Source organism: Stegodyphus dumicola, chromosome 2 (assembly GCF_044657685.1).
Source record: "Stegodyphus dumicola isolate Sdum_Otavi_A_Nest chromosome 2, ASM4465768v1".
In the NCBI taxonomy this organism is placed as follows: Eukaryota; Metazoa; Arthropoda; class Arachnida; order Araneae; family Eresidae; genus Stegodyphus; species Stegodyphus dumicola.
Window position 1 is genome coordinate 107,181,325 of NC_140769.1, and position 24,119 is coordinate 107,205,443.

Below are 24,119 nucleotides of genomic sequence, written 5' to 3' on the forward strand. Positions count from 1 at the left end.
TTCAATATCACAACGTATGTTTTGGATATCCTGCAGTAAGAGCTTTACTGATAATCATGAGTATGTCAAATGACTTTGAACGGTACATCTCTTTCTCTTGTAATTGTATATTCATACCAAATTTCATTAAAATTTATCCAGTAGTTTTTCGAAAATACGACATAATGTGCAAATTCTCTTACAGTGGCCACCGTGCAAGAAAATCCCCACGTACAAATAATTTGCGCGACGTGAAAAAAATTACTAAGCAGAAAAGGTACAGAAATAACAAAGATATTTTATAGAAAACTAAAATATAATAAAATATACTAATGCTTATTTCTCTACGTATAATTTCTTGCATATATTACTACAGTTGCATTTAATACGGCTTTAAATTGTTTTTGTGTCCTAACCACTAGCACCACACGAATTTTACTAATCGGCTCAAGGTGATGCCAAGACATACGTAAAATTCTTTCTTCAAGGATAGCTATTTTACCTCGTTTATTATATGCGAATATATTATATGTGTGTATTATATGCGTAAATAATCACGAATCATAACATATATATCAATAATGCATGCATTTAGAGGTGTGGCCTAAAAAGTTGCAGGAAGAAAAAATGCATTCATATTGGAAATTTGTTCCCTCGTTTCTGGCCTAAAATACCTTGGATTTATTTTTTTGGGGAGAAAACTTACCATCCAAAAATAGTTAAATGGCACAGAAGGTAGTTAAAAATGTGAAAAATTATTGTTAACAGGAATAGTTGTGTTTATTGTTTCAGAGTGTTTTGTTGGATTAGGATTGGTTTTCAGCTGGCGATTCATTTTGATGATTAATCGTGAAAAGAGAATTTTTTTCATACTGGCATTTATAACAGAGAAATGCCTTACTATCTTATAGCACTTAGAACATTATATTACTTTTAAATAAAAGTAAACTAATTAACTGAGATTTGAAAATTGTTTATTAAACAAATAACTTACTTTTTAAATTTGAATTAGGTGTGAAAATTAAGTTGCTGTCTTGAACAGGATTCCAGTCATGAGCCTTTCCTTCTGATGCCATTTCCTCAAGCTCTTGACTCAAGGACATGAAGATGCCACTGCTTAAGACAGGTCGTATTACCTGCGAAGCCAATCATGTTTCAGTAAAGATGAAACTCATGTATAAGCTGTATATCATTCCACTATTTTTTATATACGGGTTTATTGAAAAAGATGGTCTTAATTTTTAATACTTTTAATAGAAAACGTATTTGAGGCAGCTTAATGGCAAAATAAACGAGAGAAAGAAATATCTTTTACATTCAAGGCAATAGAGTTCGTATTGAAATTTACCATATGATTGGCAATTTCAATACCAACTTCGTAGATTGTTTGCAGTTAATAAAACGATATTCTATTTACATCCGCTTAGGCTAGGTAACGTCTGGAGCAAGTGTTGCAAAGGTTACGATGATTCGCTCTAGAATATAATTAGATCACGATTTTTTTTCAGAGCAAAGCTTTCTTAATTACAAAAGTATAAAAGGCAAGGCCGAAAAATGCAGTTCTCATTATTGCAGGTCTCAAACCACTATATCTGCTGGCGTTAGAACGGGGCATAGCTACAAAAATTCAAAGGTTAAAAGCGGAAGCCACCATATGTACAATGGTTAAAATGGACGCCATATACGATGAATACGTCACCACAAACGTATCTGAGCACAGACTATGAGAAGATAGTTTCACAAAAGCAAAAACCCACCCTGTAAGATATAACCAAGAAGACTTTATCAATGATATAGCAGAAGGGATAGCGGAAAATTAAATACACTAGTTTCCAAAAAGTTAAGCAACAAAATGAAAAATCACTATAAATCGGCTAAGCATAATATGAAATTCTTGAAATTGGACATGTTCCAAATAAAAAAAGCTACCAGCCTGTCCAACCCATCCGGCCTTTGATAATGATACACAGGTAGTAGATTTTCTTCTTCAGAGGATACACAACAGCTTAAGCACAATATCGGGCCTGCTGTTCTCATGATAGATCAGAGAGTTTATTCCATACTTCAAATTCTGTGCTTTGTCGTACAGATGACAAACAGCACCGTCGACTCAGTTAACACTCGGTTGACAAACGGTGACCTCGATTCGTTTAAGTTTAGTCGTTCAGGCATTCTGCTTCAACAATTCTGCTAAGAGCTTTACTTTCAAAATATGACTTTACCACATTAAGCCTGTAGAGACTCCATCTTTTTGGGAAGCATAAATTAACTTGAGACTCCAGCTGAACCTAGAACCGCTATGTTCAGTAAGACGACAGAGAATGCAAGAAGGCTGTAAAAGACCCTTTTAACCAAACGCATTAATTTAATAAAAGGCACTTCTTGCGGTTACAAAATCAGCCGCATTTATGGCGTAACTCAGTAATGAGTTCAAATTAAAACTAAGTTAAGTCATAAGTTAGCCAAACGTTACACAGAATGAATAACGCGCAAGTTGACTCAAACCAATGCCGGCGTGCCAAGCCCTAATGGCGAGAATAACGCAACACTGCAGACAGACTGCGATCGAAGAGTTTCAACTAGTAACATAGGCTTCAGCAGTCAGAATACCCTCTGATTAAAAAACCTTTCTTTAAATACTATCTTTTTCTACTCCATTGAAATACACACGAAATACAAAAATAGCATTTTGACAAGAAAACAGAAAGGAGAATGACAATAACCTATTTAACATAAAGTAACTGATTGGATAAAAATAAATAAATACTTATAAGCCTAAGCAGAGGCGAAAAACTAGGTATTGGATTAAACCCCCAATGTGTATGGGAAATTTTGAACAAGCATAGTTTGAACAAGAGAGTGCTGATTATACCGAAATAAAAAGATTTTTACAGACTCTTCTTTGGATCCCTTGTAATATTCTTTATTAAACATTAAACTCGCTATTTGTGACAAGATGAATTTTAATGCACTATTTTGAGCATCGTGTTAATACAACTTATCTCTTCGTAATTTTATTTTTGTTTAAAGTTAAGAAAAAATATAATTATCAATAACTGCCACTTTTATTGTTAATTAAATTTTAATTAGTGACATAATAAAAGTGTTCATGGACTAGGCTCCATCTATTTATGCCTGCCCTGGACAGACAAAAAAAAAATTGTAAAATGGACTGGAAAAGGACAAAACTTCGCTGATGTTTTTCACCTCCGCTAGGCCCGTTTTAGACTCATTAAGGAACTGGTAAGAGCAGGATATGAAATCTCTTGCTGTGGACCACTGTGACACAGAAGTATCAACGTATCATGGACTAATTTTTAGGAAACTATATCTACTGGTCAAGGAATGAGTCTAATGGATTTAGCAGAGGATAAATTTTGCCCTTTCTAGTCTATACGCCGCCCGTTTTCTATAAAAAAGGATGAATTACGAAGTGTTCATTTTAGTGTACAATTAAGAATAACCATGTAGCGTTTAAAAACTGTTCAAAATGATTCGAATAAAGTGCTTCTATTACTTAAATTGAAAATATTTCCATAACAGTTAACAAAATGCTTAAAGGATTCTATGATTTGATATTTTAAAAATTTATCTGAAATTTGTCATCACTCCTGAATTGAAATAGTTATTTCATAGACACAATTACCAATTCTGAAAATTTCGATGAAAACCCAAGCTATCAGTACTTATATATTTATGTATAAATACTTTCTCTACGAATTTATCAGATATACAACCATTTAAATGCATGAAGCATATTTGCCACTTACCTGAGCAAGATGCAAAAACGCAGCGTGCCGTTTCAAAGAACTTCCAAAAGTTCTAGCGTGGATCAGTTTCTTATCCAGCAGCTCTTCAGGCATATTTTCTAAAGAATTTTCCTGCCATTTTTTCCAGTGCAAGCCGAGGTTCTGAATGCCTTGCAGTAAACTAAAGGGGAAGAATTCATTATCACAAAGAAACTAGCAAATTTATTAAATGCTGGTCTGGATATAGGTGATTGTTTAAATATAATAATAGTTACGAATATGCTTTCGATAAAACAAGTGTAAACGTTCAGGTAAAAGTATATAGTGTAATAAAATAATATGTGTAATAATAATTTATGTGTTTATATTGCTAAGTATTTTATTTTAACTAACCAGTTATTTTATGTTCCCCTACATTATTATCATTTCTCCCTTTCTGTTTTTCTGCCAGAATGCAAATTTTATCTGTCGTCTATTTAAGCGAAAATTTGAGAGTGTTATAGTCAGAGCGCGTTCCGCCTGTTGAAGGCCAGGTTACTGGTTGATATTCTAGGATAGCATTCCTGTCTATGGCATTGTTTTAGTCTTGCAGATTGTGCTGTCACGTCGGTGTAGGTTAGAGCCATCTTACGCCCTAAATATTTCTGCATAGCCTTTGGCTAATTTAAGACTTAGATTAAATTTAATTCCTTGCTTTTGATTTCTAACCAATTCTACCCTTTCAAATACTGGCTGGTTTGTAAACACCAGGAGTGCCTTCTGCTCAGCTATCAGAGTTCTTAATAAAAGGGTCTTTTACATTCTTTTTACGTTTCTGTTTGCTTTCTAGACATAGCGATAAGTCATTTAGTTCTACTTAGAATTTACTACTACTTAATTAAGTAGAGTCATTTAGTTCTACTTAATTAGTTTTAACTCAGTGTATGTTACCAAATAGGATCAGACTCTACAATACGTATTGCATTTTTTAAACACGTGCTTTGCGTGCTAGCCTGAGACGTTGCTATCAATAAATTACTTTCGACTGCAGTTATTTGTTATACAAATAGCATCGACAAAAAATTTTTAATTATTCCGAAATAAAACTGATTTAAAATTGCTTTTTGAAGATTAACATAACAACTGCAAATATTTACTGTTACAGAGGTATCTTAATTAATTTTAATTCAAAACTTTCCAAAAATTAAGCACTAGATACAAATTCTGAGTTCCGGAACTTTTGCTTTAATTTCACTTAGTGAAACACACTGTGATTGTTTTAGGGAATAATGAGACCAATTAGGGTTTATTCTCCAAAAAATATGTTTGAAAAAGTATTCAACCGCAGGTGGCATCAAAGACTAATAATCTTCATACTTATAAGACTTCAACCCTCTTTCAAGCTTGTTAAACTCAACAATCCATTCTTAATGTAGAGAGGGTTTTCAAGTTAAAATGTGTGACGTATTTTGTGTTAGAAAACGTTTTTCGGCTGGTATTATTCAGTACTCATTCTAAGCTCAGTATTGTTTAGTTTAGTTGTCAATGATCGGTCAGGCCCTCAAGGAACTCGATGATATAGCAGTTTTAAGGATTTCACGCCACTCAAATCAAGCAATGGGCAAACTTAGTCACAGCAATATTCTTCACTGGTGATCTATATGGCATATCAAAAAGTAATCTACTGAAAAGCAAAATTATTATCTTAATGAGATATATTAAAAATAATGGAATATGAAATGATATTTTCAACACTGGCTCTCAACGTCCAGCCGTAACCTCAACAAAAACTTAGGAGTTATTTAGATGACCAACTCATCTTCAAAGAGTATACTTTTTTGAACACGCAGTAAAGTAAACTCGGCCTATACATCCATATATAACTTGCATGGCTTTTGAGGCTAAGTTAAAACTTAGTTCCAATTTTGTCTTCTTGAAGCCAGTACTCACTTTCACCATACCAGCTTCGACAATCGCTTTCTTCTAATTCTATCGTTTATAAAACAAGTTATAAAGAACTAAGAAACAGGGCTAATGTGCCTGCAATATGTAATAATATTATCTTAAACGATATGTAGTTTCCCTGCATGACTATATTTCAACAATTTACCGTAATATTTCAACCTCAATATTTCTTGCAACTGCTGCTACACAGACTACTATCCCACCATATAAAATAGTTTTCAAAGGTTACGGATAGAGAATTATAAAACCAAGTGGTGAAGTTAAGACCACGCTGAGATTATTCTTAAGATTTCTCAAGTTTAAACCTCTTCAAACTCTATGTTAATAAATATTATTTCTTTGAATTTGCATATATCAAAAGTCTCTGGCTGCTTTTTCAGTCATTTGTATGTACTTCATTAATTTAATATTCTTGTGTGAATCTCTCAATGAATACAGTCAGATGATGATTGTAAAAAATTTCAAAGACGTTTCATTATTTTCTATCTTCTACTGCGTCACCAGCTTCACAACATATTTTCGCACCTGCTTAAAATGAAGCTTTTCGAGTTATTTCATATTTTTTGTCATCCCTTGTAGTAGTATATCTCAAAGAGTCAAGTAAAAACTCGTTTGTAATTCAAATTCAAAAGAAGAATTAAGTTTTAATATCCAAGTGAATAAATGCATTCAATTACTGAAAGACAATTTTTGAAAGTTTTCTTACTTTTTACTAGATAAAGTGAATTACAGCTTAAAAATGACAGTTGGATTATTTTCAACGCTGGCATGCTCTCGGTCGATTAAAGTAAAATAGAATATTAACGATGTCTCTGTTTTCTTTGATATTGATCATTCCGTGCTTTCTCGTTTTTGGAAACAGCTTGAAACGAGTGAATCAATTGTTCAGACACATGTTTCCCGGCATTACTCCACCCTAGGATGACTTTATTAGCTAAGCACAGTCGACAAGTGATCGAGTGAATTCTAAGATAAATTGTTGCTACAACAATTTAAGCATCAAAGCCAAAGAACCACTGCTGAACAAGAGTCGTTAACAAATGAATGGGAAAGCAGTTAGTTGTTCCAGCTTAATGTGTACATCAGGTCAAAATTTGGACTGGAACATGATTTAAAAGTGTGAGTATCTGGGAAGAAAAAGTAATAGGGGATAAATTCAGTAATTTCATATATATGAATACAAACGCTTCTACGGCTGTTAATGTCATGTTGTGAGCTGGATTTTCCTTGAGTCATCGCTTCGACCTGCACATTTTTACGGTGACGGCTTGAAAGTATTGGGATGGAATTCTCGATTCCACTGTGAAATTATACGCGGTAGTAATTAGTGAGGCTAATTTATTGGCCTCTAAAATGCGTTTGACCTTACGTCTCTGTATAATTTGTACGAAGGTTACAAATGGTCACATTTCTTATTAAGGTAAATTTCGTTTCTTTGCATATTTTACACATTTTTCTTACTTTCTTAATTTTTTAATGTACAAAATAATATGATGTGTACATATGTAAGTTACAAATTATTTAAATATATCTTGCTTAATGTAATTTTCGTGATAGAAACTATATTGAATATATAACCAAATACCAACCTCTTGTAAAAGTTTGAGTCAATCAAATAGTAACTTTTTCAGTTATACAGAATTAACAGTAGCGTGCTTAACTTCAAGGAAAGCAGGGTATTTATAGCTCATTATAACCTAGTAATATATTCAAGCTTGACCATCTTATTTCGCTATATCTTATCTGAACGTGGATGTGTGTTACATAAGAATTTCTCGATTAGATTACGATGTTGAAAATTTCCTATCTTTTCTCAGATACAAAGGAACCTCGGATCATAAACCTTTACTCAGTGAACAGTTCGGTTCACGAACAAATTATCTCAACAAGAAATGCTTCAGATGACCAAATATGGCTAGATTTAGGAATACTTAAGTCGGCAACATTTGATTTTCGAAGGTGTTTTGAGGTAACCTTAACGTGGATGTGTGTTACATAAGAATTTCTCGATTAGATTACAATGTTGAACATTTCCTATCTTTTCTGGGATACAGAGGAACCTCGGATTTTAAACCTTTACATCGCGAACAGTTCGGTTCACGAACAAATTATCTCAACAAAAAATGCTTCAGATGACCAAATAAGACTCGATTTCTGAACGCTTAAGTCGGCAACATTTGATTTTCGAAGGTATTTTGAGGTAACCTGTCTCACATAATTAACATTCACGGATTTCTAAAAACATCATTTTAATATTTTCCAATACTTAACTCTTATTTACAAAGCCTAGCAGCAACTGAGTTACAAGACCGTGAATTTATCTATGGCTACAGGAAGAGATTTTGAGCGCTTTGACACTTAAGGCTTTTTGATCATCTAGCTACTTCATCGTCCTACGAAACTCAGATTTTATTTCTTTTTCTTCCTTCAGGGGAAAGCCTCTTGCACCTAAAACTGGCCTTAGAAATACTTTTACCCCTTTCACTAGCTATTAAGACCTACTTAGAAAACCTCCTATTCGCCTCTCTACCCAAGTGAAAGGTTTCTTACTCTCGTATCGGAAAATTAACAACGATAATCTCATCTCCTAAAAGCAGTCTGTTAAATGAGAAGTAGTTTCTTGGAAATACGATCGGAAATGAAGAAGTTCATTCTTATTTCCTGTCTTTGTAAATGAACTTACATTTGATACAATGCCCCTAGGGGCATTGTGTCAAAGGTATCACTCACCTCTTTTTATTGTATCACCATCAATCACCTCTTTTTATGTATCACCATCAATCACCTCTTTTTATTTTCGACTCATTCTGAGGGGTTAAAGAAGTACGAAGCGGCGAACCTTCCTCGGGTATAACGAGTCAGGGCACTTTAACCTCGATGAGTGTCTGCCGTTACTAATGATTGAAGACACATTTCAAATCAACGGGTCTCTTTGAGTCGGGAATTTAATAATAAAGTAATGGAGAACTTATTAGAGGATCATAAAAATGAGACCAACAGGAAAGAACTACTGCAACTTCAGAAGCAGCAACAAAAGGTTAGTATGGTTGAAATGTCTTCAGAAGAAAAGAAAAAAAGAAAATTATCCTAGTTTTCTGATTTGTGAAATAGAGTAAAATACAGTTATCACTAAATGCTCTGATCAAGCAGTAGCAAGTTCCAAGCAAAAATTTTTAATGACAATGCCATGTATCACTTTAGAAACCTTTCAAAATGTAGGCAACACCAAATCATATTGGGCATATTTTGAGTGAAATAAAGGCCCATTGGGTCTGAGTAAAGGCAGTTACCTGGTTATTTAAGGAAAGAGAATATAGAATCTAAACAATAAGATCTTCTGCATCATTCTCCACTTACGTTCTCTACTTTTCTTCATAAGTTACAATAAATTTAAATTTTCATCTGTTTTATTTTGTATTTGTATTTTTTGTTTCATAATTAATGATCACCAATTTTGGTTATATATTTGGGTTATAAAAGTTCTGAAGAAGAACGAATTAATATATTTCGGCTGACAAACGCCCTCCAGGAATGAATTAAATTCGTGAACAAAGATTTCACTGTATATAAAAAATGATTAGAAGAATTTTTTAAAAATCTTGATTGGCTGGGCAATAGAACGCATAGCTTCTTTAACGAGGCCGATCGCCAAATGTGATAGCCTTCTTATATTGCATCATGAATAGCTATGCGATGTTTAATGAACGCATTGCCAAAGCCGTGCGCGTTGCCGAATTTCTGCTTAAAAAAATCAGAGAATTACACAAATTTGGCATCGCGCATAGCTTAGGATTTGAGCCCATTAACCACATATTGTTACGAAATGTACAGGTGCGGTAATATGGCTTCCCCGCAAAGCAGTTTTAGGGTTGCCATAAAATAGCGAAGAAAGCAGGGTTGCCACATTTGCCGAGAAATCGCCCATTTGGCGACAAAATTAGCGATATACCATGGACGGATGGAGAACCTTCTGGAACGAATTCTTACCGGTTTACCCCAGAATGTTTACCCCTCGAACACCAGCCAAAAGCTATATAAACCCTGCTGCTACGCGGAGAGTTAGTGTCTCGTCTAGCGAGTCAATCCCTTCGGAGTCGATCGAGTTGACAGCGGGCAACGAGTGCCGAGTGGATCGTCGAGTGCAACGAAAGAGTCTCGTAGTGTATCGCGGTTAGTGTATCATCGAGAGAGCGTGTTGAGCTCCGGGAACGACTGAACCGAAGAGTTGGGAGCTATGCTCTGTGTGTCGTTGAGTGCATCGCGAGTTGTAGCGTGGAGAGTCTCGAGAGTACGTGGAGTTCCGAGAACGACCAAGCAGAATCGGGAGCTTTACTCTAGTGCTTTGCCGTGAAGCTGTCTCCACCGTGATAGCCTGATAATCTGGAGGCTGTGTCGCTAATCTTGTCAGCGTGTTTATAGTAGTTTATCGACGACTGTAAAAACGTGTTTTGGAGCTGTCCTGACCACACTGGCCAATAAAGTGTGTTTCGATATTTCATCAAGAAGTCTCGTCGTTAGTCACTCCAAATCCACACGAACCCCGTACGAAAGTGAAAGAAGAAAATAGGGTAACAACTGGTGTCAGAAAAGAAAAACGCAACAATATATTCATTACTCTCATTACAAGTTCTGTTTTCCGGTGAAGCTTTATGTGTCGTTAAAGTTGCCGTCACCTAATTAAATTTTAAGCCAAGATTTATGATTGACATTAAGTAATGCCCCGTTAATAGAAACGTACCAATACATATTGCAGCGAATATTATGATTTTGGCCATAATTAGCACTGAATTAATACATACCTTTCAGGCATTTCTGCTATGGTGTTTGGAATAAGTATATCCAACAGCGTCTAAAAAATGAAGAAAATAATTTTAATAACAATAACTTGAATAGCAATTTGTTACACTACATAAATCACTTCGTTTAAAAATTAATATAAGCAATATGACATCCTGCTATTTGTATTACTAATTCAGAAATTGGTAAATTTTGCTTGCGTCTTCTTAAACATTATCACGCAAGTATTAAAAACTTTGTGAGCAATCAAATCAGTGACGCTTATTGTAGCGATATTAGTTTTCCATTTTTCATGGCATTAATAAAAGAATGATCAATTTCTGCTTACATTTATCTTTTTAACAATAAGATGACGATACTTTAATCATATAACTTCAACCAACAATTATAATGAATTTTCTATCAGACATATGAATATTTTGATGTTAGAAAAATCTATAATCAAACCTGAGTCATTACGCTCGTTACCGTACATAGCATTACCATAGCACTGATCAGTCACGCAGCTTGGCCTGTTGTCATTTCTCATAAATGCTATCAGTCTAATGCTAAATTATTAGTTCAATTTACCTTTTAAGACTTATGAGTTCTAATATTTTTGGTAGCATTGAAGGCGAAAAGGTGCTTATATATTATTCCGTCGACAGTTTGCGAAAATTTCGGTAACGGTCGCCAATCCCCAGTCGTTACCGCAGAATTCTAAAAGACACAGTCATCCATAACTGGCGCTAAATCGCCTTACTTGGCCGGTTGACGGATAAAGCGTAAGTACCGTAGAAAATTTTAAACATACTTATCTCTACAATTGTAAAAGTACTTATATATAGTACAAACTAAAAGCTTTAAAAGCTGTACAGTACTTAATAATTTTCATTTTTAATTCATGAATTTAATTTTAAGGCATAAATTGCATTTTTAATTCATAATTTAATTGTTTAAAAGTGACTTTAACAGAACCTTACTACACAAAACTGAACTCTTAATACGTAGACTTGAACCTTTAATACACAAAACTGAAAGTTTACTTTTAGTCCTAATCGGCAAAAAGACATTTAGGGTGTAGAAACTGACTTAATTCACTCTTTTGCTGAGTTTCAAATGAAAACAAATGGTGGTTAGTTAGACTTAATTCTCCAATTCAAATTTTAAATTGTTGATAATTCTACAACTATTGCATGCAGATTGATTAAAGGTTTAAAGTCCTTAACCAAAAAATAAAAACCACATAACTGAATCACCTTTAAAGCAAAAAATGCACAATTTACCAACATATACTAAGAAGAAAAAAAGAAAAGCTCACCGAGCCAGGTAACAATGGGAATATATATATATATATATATATATATAGGTGGAGTGGGAATATATATATATATTCACACACAACTACATGCACATTTGCACAACTGCATGTTATACATTACATACAAAATTTCCACGTTCTACAAACCAGCGACCGAGCGGTAAAGTCGCTGAACACTGGCAGTTCGGCCGGAGGTTCGAATCCCGCGAACGGGCTGGTTGCATGGGCGTTTTCGTGGTTTTCCCATGTGTAACGTGTATACGAGCCAGTTTCCCTTAGAAAGTCTTCCACGAAGGCATCCCTTCCCTTAGGCAGATAGCCCTAGTGTGCTTTGCCATAATTAAATAAACCAAACCAAACCAACGTTCTAAAGCTACTCGTTCTCAAGTTGTAGGGGAGACATATTTTATGGTACAGACGGCAAGAAACTAATCTCTTCTGAATCCATTTTAAATGCATTTTATAATCCTTTTTAGAAAAACAGTCCTTTATTCTGTTCGTACCCGTATTCTGTTTCGATGTATGTCGCGGAAAAACATCGTTCAAATGGGTTTGAGAGTGGTTGAAATGGATATTTTCATTGAAATATAGTACCCGAAATATTTCACTGTTACAATACTTCCTTTACTTTTTACAAGGACGTAAAAAGATTTAAAAAAAAAAAAGAGAGAGAGAGAGAGACCAGTATAGCTAAAACACAGAAATAAGTTGCACTTAAGCGAACGAAATGACAATCGCTTTCGTGTGTGTATTTGCGGAATTACCGCGTACACATTAGTCGAAATTCGTGGCTTCTGGTTAATATTTGTATTTACGCTTTCGTTTCCCGTCGCAACTCTTAAGATAGGAATGCACATGTAGAGTAACCGTGGTGAAATTTTCGGACGCTGATGCTAACCAGGCAACAACATGCAAAGTCGTCTTGAAAGCGGACCAAGTCCTCGATTAAAAATGCCCGTGGACCTTACGTTAAATTATTTCGTCACTGATGCTGAGAATTTGATTATTTCATCTTTAGTCCGAGCACTTGTTCTGCCACTACCAAACAATTGAAAATACACCAAGAGAAAGAGCTTTCTTGATTACTCCTAACCGGTTAAATTTTTGGAACAGCACATGTTGCTACTAATTTCTAGGAAAAATATTTCCCTTAGTCTTGCAGAATACACTGTCATGTGGAACTTTGAAATAAATAATAATTGAGCGTTTTAAATGCGTTGGGCAACCCAAATCTTGAAATAAAATATTTGTCTCTACCGTACAAAAAAGCACTAAAATTTGCTTAAAATTCAACGATAAACTACGGAATATTCTCTCATTGTAGTTATGACGGAACAGTATGCTAAGAGCGCGAAATTCATTCAATTCCTCGCATTGCGGGTGGAAAGGGGGGGGCTAGCATTCGCTTTGCCCATTGTAAAGGTTTTGGCAGCTGAATGGTGACCCTTTTCAGCATGCACAATCCTTTTATGATGAGGAATGGGTAAAAAGATATAGGAAGTGATAACACGCAACTCGTTTCAATGCCCCACTCTTAAATCATTAATTTAGTTATAAGGTATCTTCTCTCTCCTTCCAGCAAGCCTTCGTGGTGTAACGGTAGCATACTCCGCGCATATTCGAGAGGTCCAGGGTTCGAGTCCCGGTGAGGGCATTGCTCGTTTTTCATGTACTCCTGTTCAAAATAATCTAATGCCTTTACACAATGCAAAGCTACAGCTTGAAAGTTCTAATAAGGATTTTTTATATGATGTATGTTAAATAATAATTCTTTCTTTTTAACTTTAAGGCGTCGCCCCAATGTGTATCATCATTACTGTACAAAGAGGATCAAGGGATTTTAGCAAATTACAGATTACATTTTCTTCCATAACAGTTCCGATAGTAAATGAGGCAAACCAGAAAGAGAAAAATGCTTTGAAATGTCTATTATGAAGTAAGAGATTTTAGTCGAAATTTGACAAATATTGGAATCAAGTTTTTTATATATTAGCTATTTTTAATCCATGTCAAATAAGCTACAATTATTATAAAATTAGCTTTTGTTTTACTAAATATAGAAAGCAGAGAGACATTAATTACCCTGTACAGAATCGAATCACAAGCAACAACGAGATCTGCTGTAATCTTATGACAAACCACTTCCAGAAGATGTTCCGGAAATCCTTGCCAAAAGTGGAGAAGGAAAATTCTCATCTAGAACAGAGTAATATTTCGTTATTAAGTACATTAGAAAAAGTGATAGACATGCAGATAATTTTGGGGGGATTAAAACTCATCCATTTTAATTAATATTTTACTTGAATGAAGAAAGCGTTTAGTAGCTTTTTTATAATTGAAACGGTGAGATAAAAGGTATTTGACGCTATTTTCAGAAATCCGGTTTTTCGAAAAAATTAGCTGTATTAAGATAAAGAAAGCAATAAAAAAAGTGACTCAGTTAAAGGTTTTATCATCTGGAGGTGCCATTAGTCTATAACCCCAGTCCTTTGTTTCAAATGTTGCCGCCAGATATTATCGCCATGTATTTTTTTAAAGAAATAACACAGCAAAATATTAAAAAATTGTATGGCAACGCTTAATACTGCCGGAGATTCTAAAAATATGTTGTGTTAAATATTTTGTGCTTTCTGTGGCTAACTGCGAAAAAACTAATGTTTAATAGTTTAAAAAAAAAAAAAAAAAAAAAACTTAACAATGAAAAGTTTCCCCCCCCCAGAAAAAAAAAGTCTGTAAGTCATCTTACTAAAATATCTGAACATCGGTATGATGAACTGAGAAAAAGAACGGAAAATAAATTAATGGCGGAACTGAACACTGTACCGGTAATTCTAAATATATGCTGCTTTTAAAAAAATTTCGATTTTGTTACTTGAATTTTATTGCGTAAGTGTGAAGAAAGTGATATATAATAATGAAGTTAAAAAGTAAAAAAAGAAGTTATTTAGGTCAATTTGTTAAGACAATACAACATTGATATGATGTAATGGGAAAAGATTTCTTTTTAGTCCAAAGGGGCTTTGTCCCTGAAAGACTATTGTTTTCGTTTTGCGATTTTGCGTTGGATCACTATAAATGTCCGTTTCACTTTTCAAACTGTTTCCACCAAATGTTAGAGTCCTTTATTATATTTGAAGAAATTAAATAAGGAAAATCTGCATAAATGTATGTCTATTTCTCGCATTGTGATAAATCAACGGTACACAGAGCCATCGAATTTTGAATGACGTCATCCTCCTACGAATATGGGCATGTGGAAGACCAAATTTGAAATTTGGAATTTGTTTTATGATTGATTTCATCTTTTGTAAAACTTTAACGAATTTTTGATTAACAAACTCAAGGATTTCAAAGCAAGTAATGGCAACACTCTACGGGGAAAGAAAAAAAACCTTTTTTATCTCCAGCGCGCGGAACTGTGTATCGGAAACTCTAAAGATAGGCTCATTTTAAAATTATTTTGCTACATTGCTATTGAACTGAATTTTATGGTTTAAGTGCAAAGAACATGATATTTAATAAATAAAGGTAACACACAAAACGTTAAAAAAAACGCTCCTTTGGACGTAATTTAAAATCTGAAACCTTTCAGATTTTTTTTTTTTTTTTGATCTTTTATTTATTTATTTATTTATTTGAAATGTACGGCAACACTAACATTCTACAGAGAACTCATTTATGAGGCGTAAGTGCAAACAAAGCGACGTCTGTGTATATTGTTAACGAATTTCGTACATAGATAGAGGATATGTGAAATTGTATTTTTCTGTGTAATGTAATGCGAAAAATGAGAGAAGCTATCTAGTACCTATCGAACGCCATCTAGTGGCGAAGAGAGCTACTTACAGCTTCACAGCTTATGCAACACAGTATACAGGGTGAATCTGAACAAGAGGGCAAAACTTTAAGGGTAATAGAAGGCAGCTATAAGAGCAATATTTGTCATAGAATGTATGGCCGGAAAGCAAACGGCGAGCCTCTAGGTGGCATTGTAAATAAATGGTATAAAAGCGTCGGTCTTCGCACAAAACGGCATTTTCTACCATGTATTGCCGAAATATATTTCTGGTTATACGAATCACGAAATTTCAAGGGCGATGGATTGGTCGAGGTTGTCCCATAGCTTGGCCACCAAGATCACCGGATCTCTGGTATTTAGACTTTTCCTCTGGGGCCATATGAAAAGCCTAATCAACATGTGCCCATTTGAAACCAACATGGATCTAGTCGCCAGGATCGCCAGAATGTTTAGTTAATCTTTAACTAACTAAATTTAATTGAAACCAAATAATAATAATAATAATGAAAACTTTCTAAGTTTTCGGAGAAAATTTTCGAAGTGGGCAAAGCTTGAAAATAAATTGTAAGGTATTCGAGCGAGGGCTTGATATTGCTTTACTCAGAGCGTGTTCCGCCTACGTTATTTATTAATGGAGATTCTATTATAGCATTCCTGTCTACAGCATTGCTTTATTCTTGTAGACTGTGCTGTCACGCAGGTGTAAGTTAGAACCAACTTGCGTGTTCAAAACTGAGGTCATGTCATAAATGCTGGCTGGTTTGTAAGCACCGAAAGTTTAATTTCTTTGAATTCTTAATTAAAAGGATTTTTTTTACACCCTACTTATGTTCTGTTTGCTTCTCTAGACATAGAGGTAAGTCGTTTAGCTCTATATCGTAGTCTTGCCTTAGTGTAAGTTACTAAACAAGTGAGACTCTACAAAATAATAATAGCCTAATCTCTTTCTCTTATTTATTGAATTTTTTCCCAACTCATAAATAAAAGTACATACGTTTGTATGTGAATAATTATAAAATTCCTTATTTCTTACTACAGCTTGACATTAATGGCATGTCGATTCTGATAAAATTTGTAACCTCGGTGGGGCGCCAACCCACCGAGCAGCCCGCAGGGACTTCTCATGTTCATCGCGACATTCCATCACACTGAGGGCTGTGCGGGGAACCGTCCCCCCCCGGCGCAGCGCTTAATATCTACATGAGACCGTCCCCACAACGAAGGCAACGGACACGACAGCACCAGTGCGGTCCCTGCCAAGCCCGCGCCTACCATAGGTTGGACCTATGGTTCTAGTCTGTGAAGTCTGATTATATACCCAACAAATAGAAGCTGACAGGATACAAGCCCAGCCAGTGGTCTGGGACAACCCCGGGTATCCTCCCATAAATGTCGGTTCCGGAAATTCCTACCATAGTCGATTCCCTGGGATTGGTTGCTCAGCGTCATTAGCCTATAGAGCCAAGGTCTGGACCAAGGCACCGTATAGTTTCCAGCAGGGCCACGAGGAGGCTGACGCTGAGCCCATGGAGGTTGAGCCGTGGGAGACGCAAGCAGGCGAACCTGAAGCCATTCCCACACTCCCTATCCATTGATCAAACGCCGGGTCTCCTGCCTTCCGCCACTGCCTACGACGATCTCCCGCGCACGGTTCACGCCGTCTACAGTGGTTTCCAGCCGGTTCCGGACATCCATCCCCGGGTCAAAGACCGGCAGATCGGTCCTCGGATCAAACGCCAGGTCTCCTCCCGCTACGCGGTCGGTTCTGGACATTTGTCCTCGGGAGGGCAATCGATCGATTTTCAACTGTGAAAGCTATCAATTCAACTGCGAAAGCATATCAATTAACAACCTGTATATAAATGTATTCCCAAAAAAAGCGATTGTTCTTGCTGCAAAAACTCGTAACTGAGCTTATTTATATTTTGACAAGCACGCATAAATGTTAATAAAATCTTTAACTTCAAAAATCTGTGAATGGAACTTATATCACAATGTAACTTATGGATTTTCTGGTGCGTTATTCATGTTCATTTTTAACGGAGTTGAAAATAATAATATTAGGTGTTTTCCTCCTGCTTCCAGTATGCCTTCACGGTGTAACGGTAGTACACTCGACGCGTATTCGAAAGGTCCAGATACGTTCCGGCGACGGCGTTGTTCAGTTCTCATGTCTCTTGCTTCAAAAAGCCCAATGAGTCTACATTATAAACCAGGACATCAAATCTTTCCAGCACCTTATTTACAACAAATTCAGAATTGAAATAAATGTTCTTGAGGGCAGCTAGTTTGACACCACTGGTCTAACAGATAATTTAATCAGAATGCCAGAGTCGTGAGGAGAGGCTTCTGGGACCATTAGTTGCAGCCCTGTTGATGTCCATGATTAAAGTATATCAATATTGAAAAGTTTAACTATACTATGAGTTATTATGAGAATTCTGTTACGTCAGATTGTAGGGTTCCCTTAGTTCAATTAATTAATTATTAAAATTTTTGTTATTTTTTCTGAACTCCTCAACTTCTACTCGCATTTCCTCGCCAGGATGCTAATTTGAAGTTAAGTGAAGTCAGTGCTTTAATTGCGCCGGAGCTCACCGGAGCCGGGCTCCGGTGCTTCTCAGTTTTTAAGATAAGTTACAATTTTAGCTGGAACGCACCGGAGCCCTAAAGGAAGATATGCCACAAAATACCAGAAATTAATAATTACCAGAAAAAATTTCCATCGCGAAATTAAGAATTTGAGGCTTCTGTGCCTTGAAGCTTTGACTGCTCGATAAAACAGTAAGATATAATTACTTTTTTTATTTTAATCTCATGCTTTTCTGTGTACCCGAGAGTTTCAGGAGAATATTTTTCGTTATTAATGTGTACTGTGCAAAGAGAAATGTAGTAGGGGAAATCAAAATGGGGAAAAATCAATCAAAAATTTTATTAACTTGAATAAAAATACTACATTCAACAAGAGCAGCCAAATTTTATTTTATTTTTTACAGTAAAATCTTTCAAGCGTATCAGTTTAAAGTTTGAATAGAAAAACGTATTTTTTAAATTTATATTTAATTGAGTTTAATTTTGATCATTCATCTGTAAATATAAAATAAAAATTCATTAAAATTTAATTTCAGTATGCTTGGAAATAGTGACCTCATATTTAACATCGTGTAAAGAAGGGAGAATCTTTAAATCATTGTTTAGAAAATGAGGCCAATTGATAGCTTAAAAATTTATGTTTTAAGAACTTCTTTTGATTACTGATTTTAGCATTTGGGTGATTCAAGTTGAAACATCGTAGTTGATTCGACGAACGAACTCCGGTTCTTCTAAAATTTCGTCGAAAATACTAGAATCTGTACTAGAATTGATAATGTCTGGTGTTTTATCGCAAAACTTATCATCGTCTTTATTTTTATGTGCACATTCTTTCTTACTTTCTTTTGCGTTATTATCTTCTAAATCGTCTGAAAATTCTGCTTTATCCTGAGCAGAAATATCGTCTTCATTTAGAACTTTACTTTTAATTCTTTTAATTATCTTTTGCTCTTTCTGATATCTTTTCAACTCTATTGCCAGTTGCTTTTTCAGTTTTTGAATTTCCACGTTAAATTCTTCGACTTTTTCTTTATATTTTAGACTGTTTTCACTGCAGCATATTTGATTGTCTAGGGAAGAAAGAATGTGATCTAAATTTTTTATTGTCTTACACTTTTCTCTTTGTTCTGCTCGCAATTTTTGGTTCGTTTCACGCAATACAGCATTTTCTCGTTGCTTCTCGCGAAGAATTTTGTCCAGATGTTGTTTCATGAGCCCTAACTGTGATTCTGTACGCATGTGATTAAGATTTCCGCTTTCCCAGTAGCTTCTATTTTGAAATTTATTTTTCTCTCTCTGTTTTTTGATTAAATGCGTAATAAGCGTAGCAGTTTTTCGGCAACAATTGACATACTCTTTTACTTTTGAAACTAGATTCATCACAATATTTATTGTTGCTGGAGAAATGCTATCGCAATCGTATTCCATGATAACAGACGACCTGTAGAAGCTGAAAGGACCATAAAATACTTAGAAATATCAGAAATAATTTATGTGTAAATAAAACATCTATACGTAAAGAAAGTCTATATGTAAATAAAGCAGCAATATATCCAAATATATTCAAATAACGATGAGGTATTTTCATCAACGATGAGTTTTTAACAATGAGGTATTAAAAATACCTCATCGTTAAAAACTGAAGTTATAAATTATCGAGTAAGTGAAAAAAATACGCACATTAAAATTATAAAAACGAGATATTTGTTGTGGATAACACATGACATCCCTGTAAGGCGTATTAAATTATACACACTTTTTTGTTGAACCACTTAAACTTATTTCGTCGAATTTCATTAGAGGTACATTTCTCATCCATTCAGTTCAGTTCTCACTTCACGGCAAGCTAAAAATACACAAAACTTGAAACTTCGTGATCAGTCGATTAATACAATCAACTCCCTTCCTTGATGAAGAAGGTGTCATTCGAATAGGTGGTCGTAAAAAATGCAAACATTCCTGAAAATAGCAAACATCCTACTTTGTTTCCAAAGGAAGAACATGTTACTAATCTCATCGTAACTCATTACCATTATTATTAATTATTTAACTCATTACCAGTATTAGGATCCACACTTCTAGCTTGCGATGAATTTTTGGAAGCGTGTATGAATTCCCGTTCTCTATGTGCGATATCTAGTTATCCAAACTACTTTAGTGCATTGACTTCAGGTCATTTTCCGATTGTGCATGCCAGTCACTTATGTGCATGCCAGTCAAGAGTTACTGTTAAGCACTTTACGAATGCAGTTTTGGATTCTTTTGGTGAGAAGTGTAGTGAGAAAGATTCACGAATGTATTTCATTGTATTAAGAAATCGCGGCAAGACTGTGTGATCCATATAATGGGTGATTTACCCTCGCCCAGAGTTCAACTATCAAGACCTTTTACAGTTACCAGTGTTAATTATGCTGGTCCATATTCAATTAAGTCCCAAGTTGGGAGAAAAGCTAAAACTTTCAAGTGTTACGTATCCATTTTTGTGTGTTTCTCAACAAAAGTTGTACACTTGGAGTTAGTCAGTGACCTATTAACTTCAACGTTTTTAGCAGCTCTAAAAGAATTTATCGCCCGACGAGGCAAACCATATGAAATTTCGAGTGACTGTGCGATTAACTTCAAAGGAACTGAAAGAGATTTATAAAAATGCAGCTCGCATCGAGAAAAGCAACGAAGTATGTAACTAGTACATTACCTCAGAAGGTATAACTTGGTTATTTAATCTTTGGACATCTCCTCACTTCGGTGGTTTGTGGGTACCTAATGTGAAGTCCATGAAATTTCATCTTAAACTAGTATTAGGATCCACACTTCTAGCTTGCGATGAATTTTTGGAAGCGCGTATGAATTCCCGTCCTCTATGTGCGATATCTAGTGATCCAAACTACTTTAGTGCATTGACTCCAGGTCACTTTCTGATTGGAGTCCCTTTGCTTGCTATTTTCGAATTTGACTAAAATGATGTTAAATCTTCAAGACTTAAACGTTGGTCTCCAGTTCAACAAATGGTGCAACATTTTTTAAAACGATGGTGGGCAGAATATTTAACAACTCTTGAACAACGTGCTAAGTGGTTTCGCGCGTCCCCAAATCTAAAATGTGGTGACTTAGTTCTGATCAAAAACGAACAAATGCTTCCAAACCAATAGAAAATTAAAACAATTGCCTTAATTCATCGAAGTAGCGACAAAAATGTTAGAGTGGTTACAATCCATACAGCCGCTGGTGATTTCAAACGAGCTATTACTAAATTGTGTGTCGTTCGCAGTCATGACCAAATATGAACTATTGACTTTTATCATATCATTGAATTTTAATTTTTGTTGAATTTTAAATTAATTCTTATTAATGTTATTATGTGTGCTTTAACTATTTGTCTTTTTTGAACCCTTAGAAGGCTTCAAGAGGGCTATGTTTAGTATTTTTTGTTACCAAACAAATTTCTAGTGTGTCTTGGCAACAATAGATGGCGGTACTGCCTTCATTATTTAGTTACGGTTGCTATGGTAACGAACCTGTGTGTCATTTATGCGTTCTATTCTTTTCTATTATTGCTACAGTGCTTTGAGTAATGAGTGCATCGAAAAATTCTGTGTCGTCACGAGGACGGCATTTCTTCTATTTTAATGTGTTTGTGTAAATAAATGAAATACACTCCACAAAAAGTTCATCTGATTCTTAACCAGGAGGTATCATGCTTGGTAGCTGTGCCAACCTTCACATTGTTCATGAAGGTTCAGTCGCCGGGAGGTTCGTTATTGTAACGAGGTTCTCCTCCCTTACGTTCGTCTTTTCGGAGATCCTATGGATTCTCAGTTCCTCTTCACGGACAACAATGCTCCATCCCATCGCACAGTGGCTGTCAAAGAGCTGTTGGAGAGTGAGGATATTGAACTGATGGACTGCCCAGCAAGGTCTCCGGATCTAAATCCCATCAAGCGTGTATAGGACTTTCTAGGGAAACAAGTGGCAGCACGTAACTTATCACCAGTAACGATTCCAGAGCTGCGATTGGCGCTACAAGAGGAATGGGGCACAGTGCCTCAACAACTCATTGACTACCTCATAGTCAACATGCACAAACGATGTAAAACATGCACAGCAGTCAGGGGAGATCATATCCCCTACTAAAGGCTGGATGCTTTTTGCTGAACACCTGTCACATGAATGTTTCGGTGTGGTGTATTGAGAATACGGCAAAGCACACTAGGGCTATCTGCCTAAGGGGAGGGATGGCTTCGTGGAGGACTTTCTAAGGGAAACTGGCTCGTATACACGTTTCACATGGGGAAAACCGCGAAAACGCCCATGCAGCCAGCCCGTTCGCGGCATTCGAACCTCGAACCAAACTACCAGTGTTCAGCGATTTTACCGCTCGGCCGCTGGTGGTCTGATGGATGTTTCGGCTTCTGTCACAATGTGCTCTATGCTACTTTTTCAATGAAGTTCCTTTCTATCCTTTTGATTTCTTTTGGGGGAAGTTTTGCTTACATTACCGACGGTTTTACGTCTTGGGGATCTTATGGTATTATTTGTGTTGATTTGGAAAGCTTTTGCACAGTGTTATATTGAAAAAAAACCGTCTCGTCCTTAATTTTTGCACACCAGTGTATTCCTTATATTCCCATTGTCACTTACAGAGCGCTATCTAATTGTTCGTTAACAGACACAATTTCATTTGAACCCATTTAACCATTAAGAGCTTCCAAGTTCCAAAAGACTCGATGATTTTTCTTATACCATAAAAAAGAAAAGAAAACAAAATGCGAGTAAAATGACAATGCAGATATTTTGTCTTTAATATCAGTGACTATTTAAATGATGATACTAAGATACTTAATATGCTCAAAACATTCCTTTTTGTGGTTAAATTAAAGTGAAATTAAAATTTTCTTTTAGTAATATTTGTCATGAAATACTATCATACAATAAATTCACATTAATAAGCTTATCCAATTTCTCGCCTTTATCACCTTACAAATTATTATTTGTAAACATCAGAAGTAAAAATTACCCAGGCTGATTATGATTTTAGAAAGAATTATTTCAAAGCGTATGAAATTACTTAACCCCTCAATTAAAAATTATTATCCCGATTTTTTTTACACACACGCTTACCCAAAAATAACGAATTGTAAGTATTTTCAGCGTCTTACTTAAGTTTAATTCTAATTTAAGGGGACTCATATACACCTTAAAACCCATAAGATCTTCGAATATTTGACTGTTGCAAGAATTGGGATAACTTATTTATTTTAAAAGCAATTACTTCCAAATTTTTACAGCTCATTACATAATATAGCTGCTTTCTGAAATAATAATCTGAAAGTTTGTGTTGCCACAAATATTTTTATAATTTAATTCGTTTTGTGACAAAATCTTTCGTCAAGTTTCCACCTTGCGAGCACAGTTTAAAACATTCTGTTGTATAATTTAATTTCATATTTAATATATAGCTTTTATAACATTTGAAAACTACTGTGAACGTAAAATTCTAAGAATTTCATGTTAATTTTTTATTTTATTTGAAATTGAGTTTATAAAATGTATTTTATTAAAAAAATCTGTAATGTTTTCGTTCATAAATTTTTTAAATACTACAATATTCATCAAATTTTTGGTTCAGTTAAAAAATAGTGCCTATATAAAGAATTCCATTAAATTTTAAGTATGTACCATTAGCTATTTTTAAAATATCATGCGCGCAAGGTGGAAACATGACGAAAACGTTTGTCAAAAAGCGGATTAAATTACAAAAATATTTGTGGGAACACAAACTTTATGGTTACTAGTTTCTAAAGCAATTATATTATGTAGTCAGCTGTAAAAAGTTGGAAGTAATTGCTTTAAAATAAATGAATTATCCCAATTCTTGCAAGTCACCTATTCGAAGATTATAAAGGGGTTTAAGGTGTATGAGCCCCCTTAAAGAACATAATTTCGGAGACAAAATAGGTTA

General features: G+C 35.0%; 1 protein-coding gene across 4 annotated transcripts in view; it reads right to left on the reverse strand.

Moving 5' to 3' along the window:
* The window catches only part of LOC118185464 (DNA-binding protein RFX6-like), a 169,261-nt gene that overhangs the window by 49,163 nt on the left and 95,979 nt on the right, over positions 1–24,119 (reverse strand). For 3 of the 4 annotated variants that reach the window (XR_015039520.1, XM_085811010.1, XM_085811012.1), the window contains exons 9-12: positions 13,852–13,965; positions 10,472–10,521; positions 3,750–3,909; positions 974–1,115 (exon numbers count right to left, since the gene is read on the reverse strand). Coding sequence is in view for 3 of the 4 variants with exons in the window: in XM_085811010.1 (XP_085667136.1) it covers positions 974–1,115; positions 3,750–3,909; positions 10,472–10,521; positions 13,852–13,965 (466 nt within the window). In the remaining variant the exon portion in view is untranslated. The remainder of the gene's footprint in view (positions 1–973; positions 1,116–3,749; positions 3,910–10,471; positions 10,522–13,851; positions 13,966–24,119) is intronic. The other variant, XM_085811011.1, reaches the window with a different exon arrangement.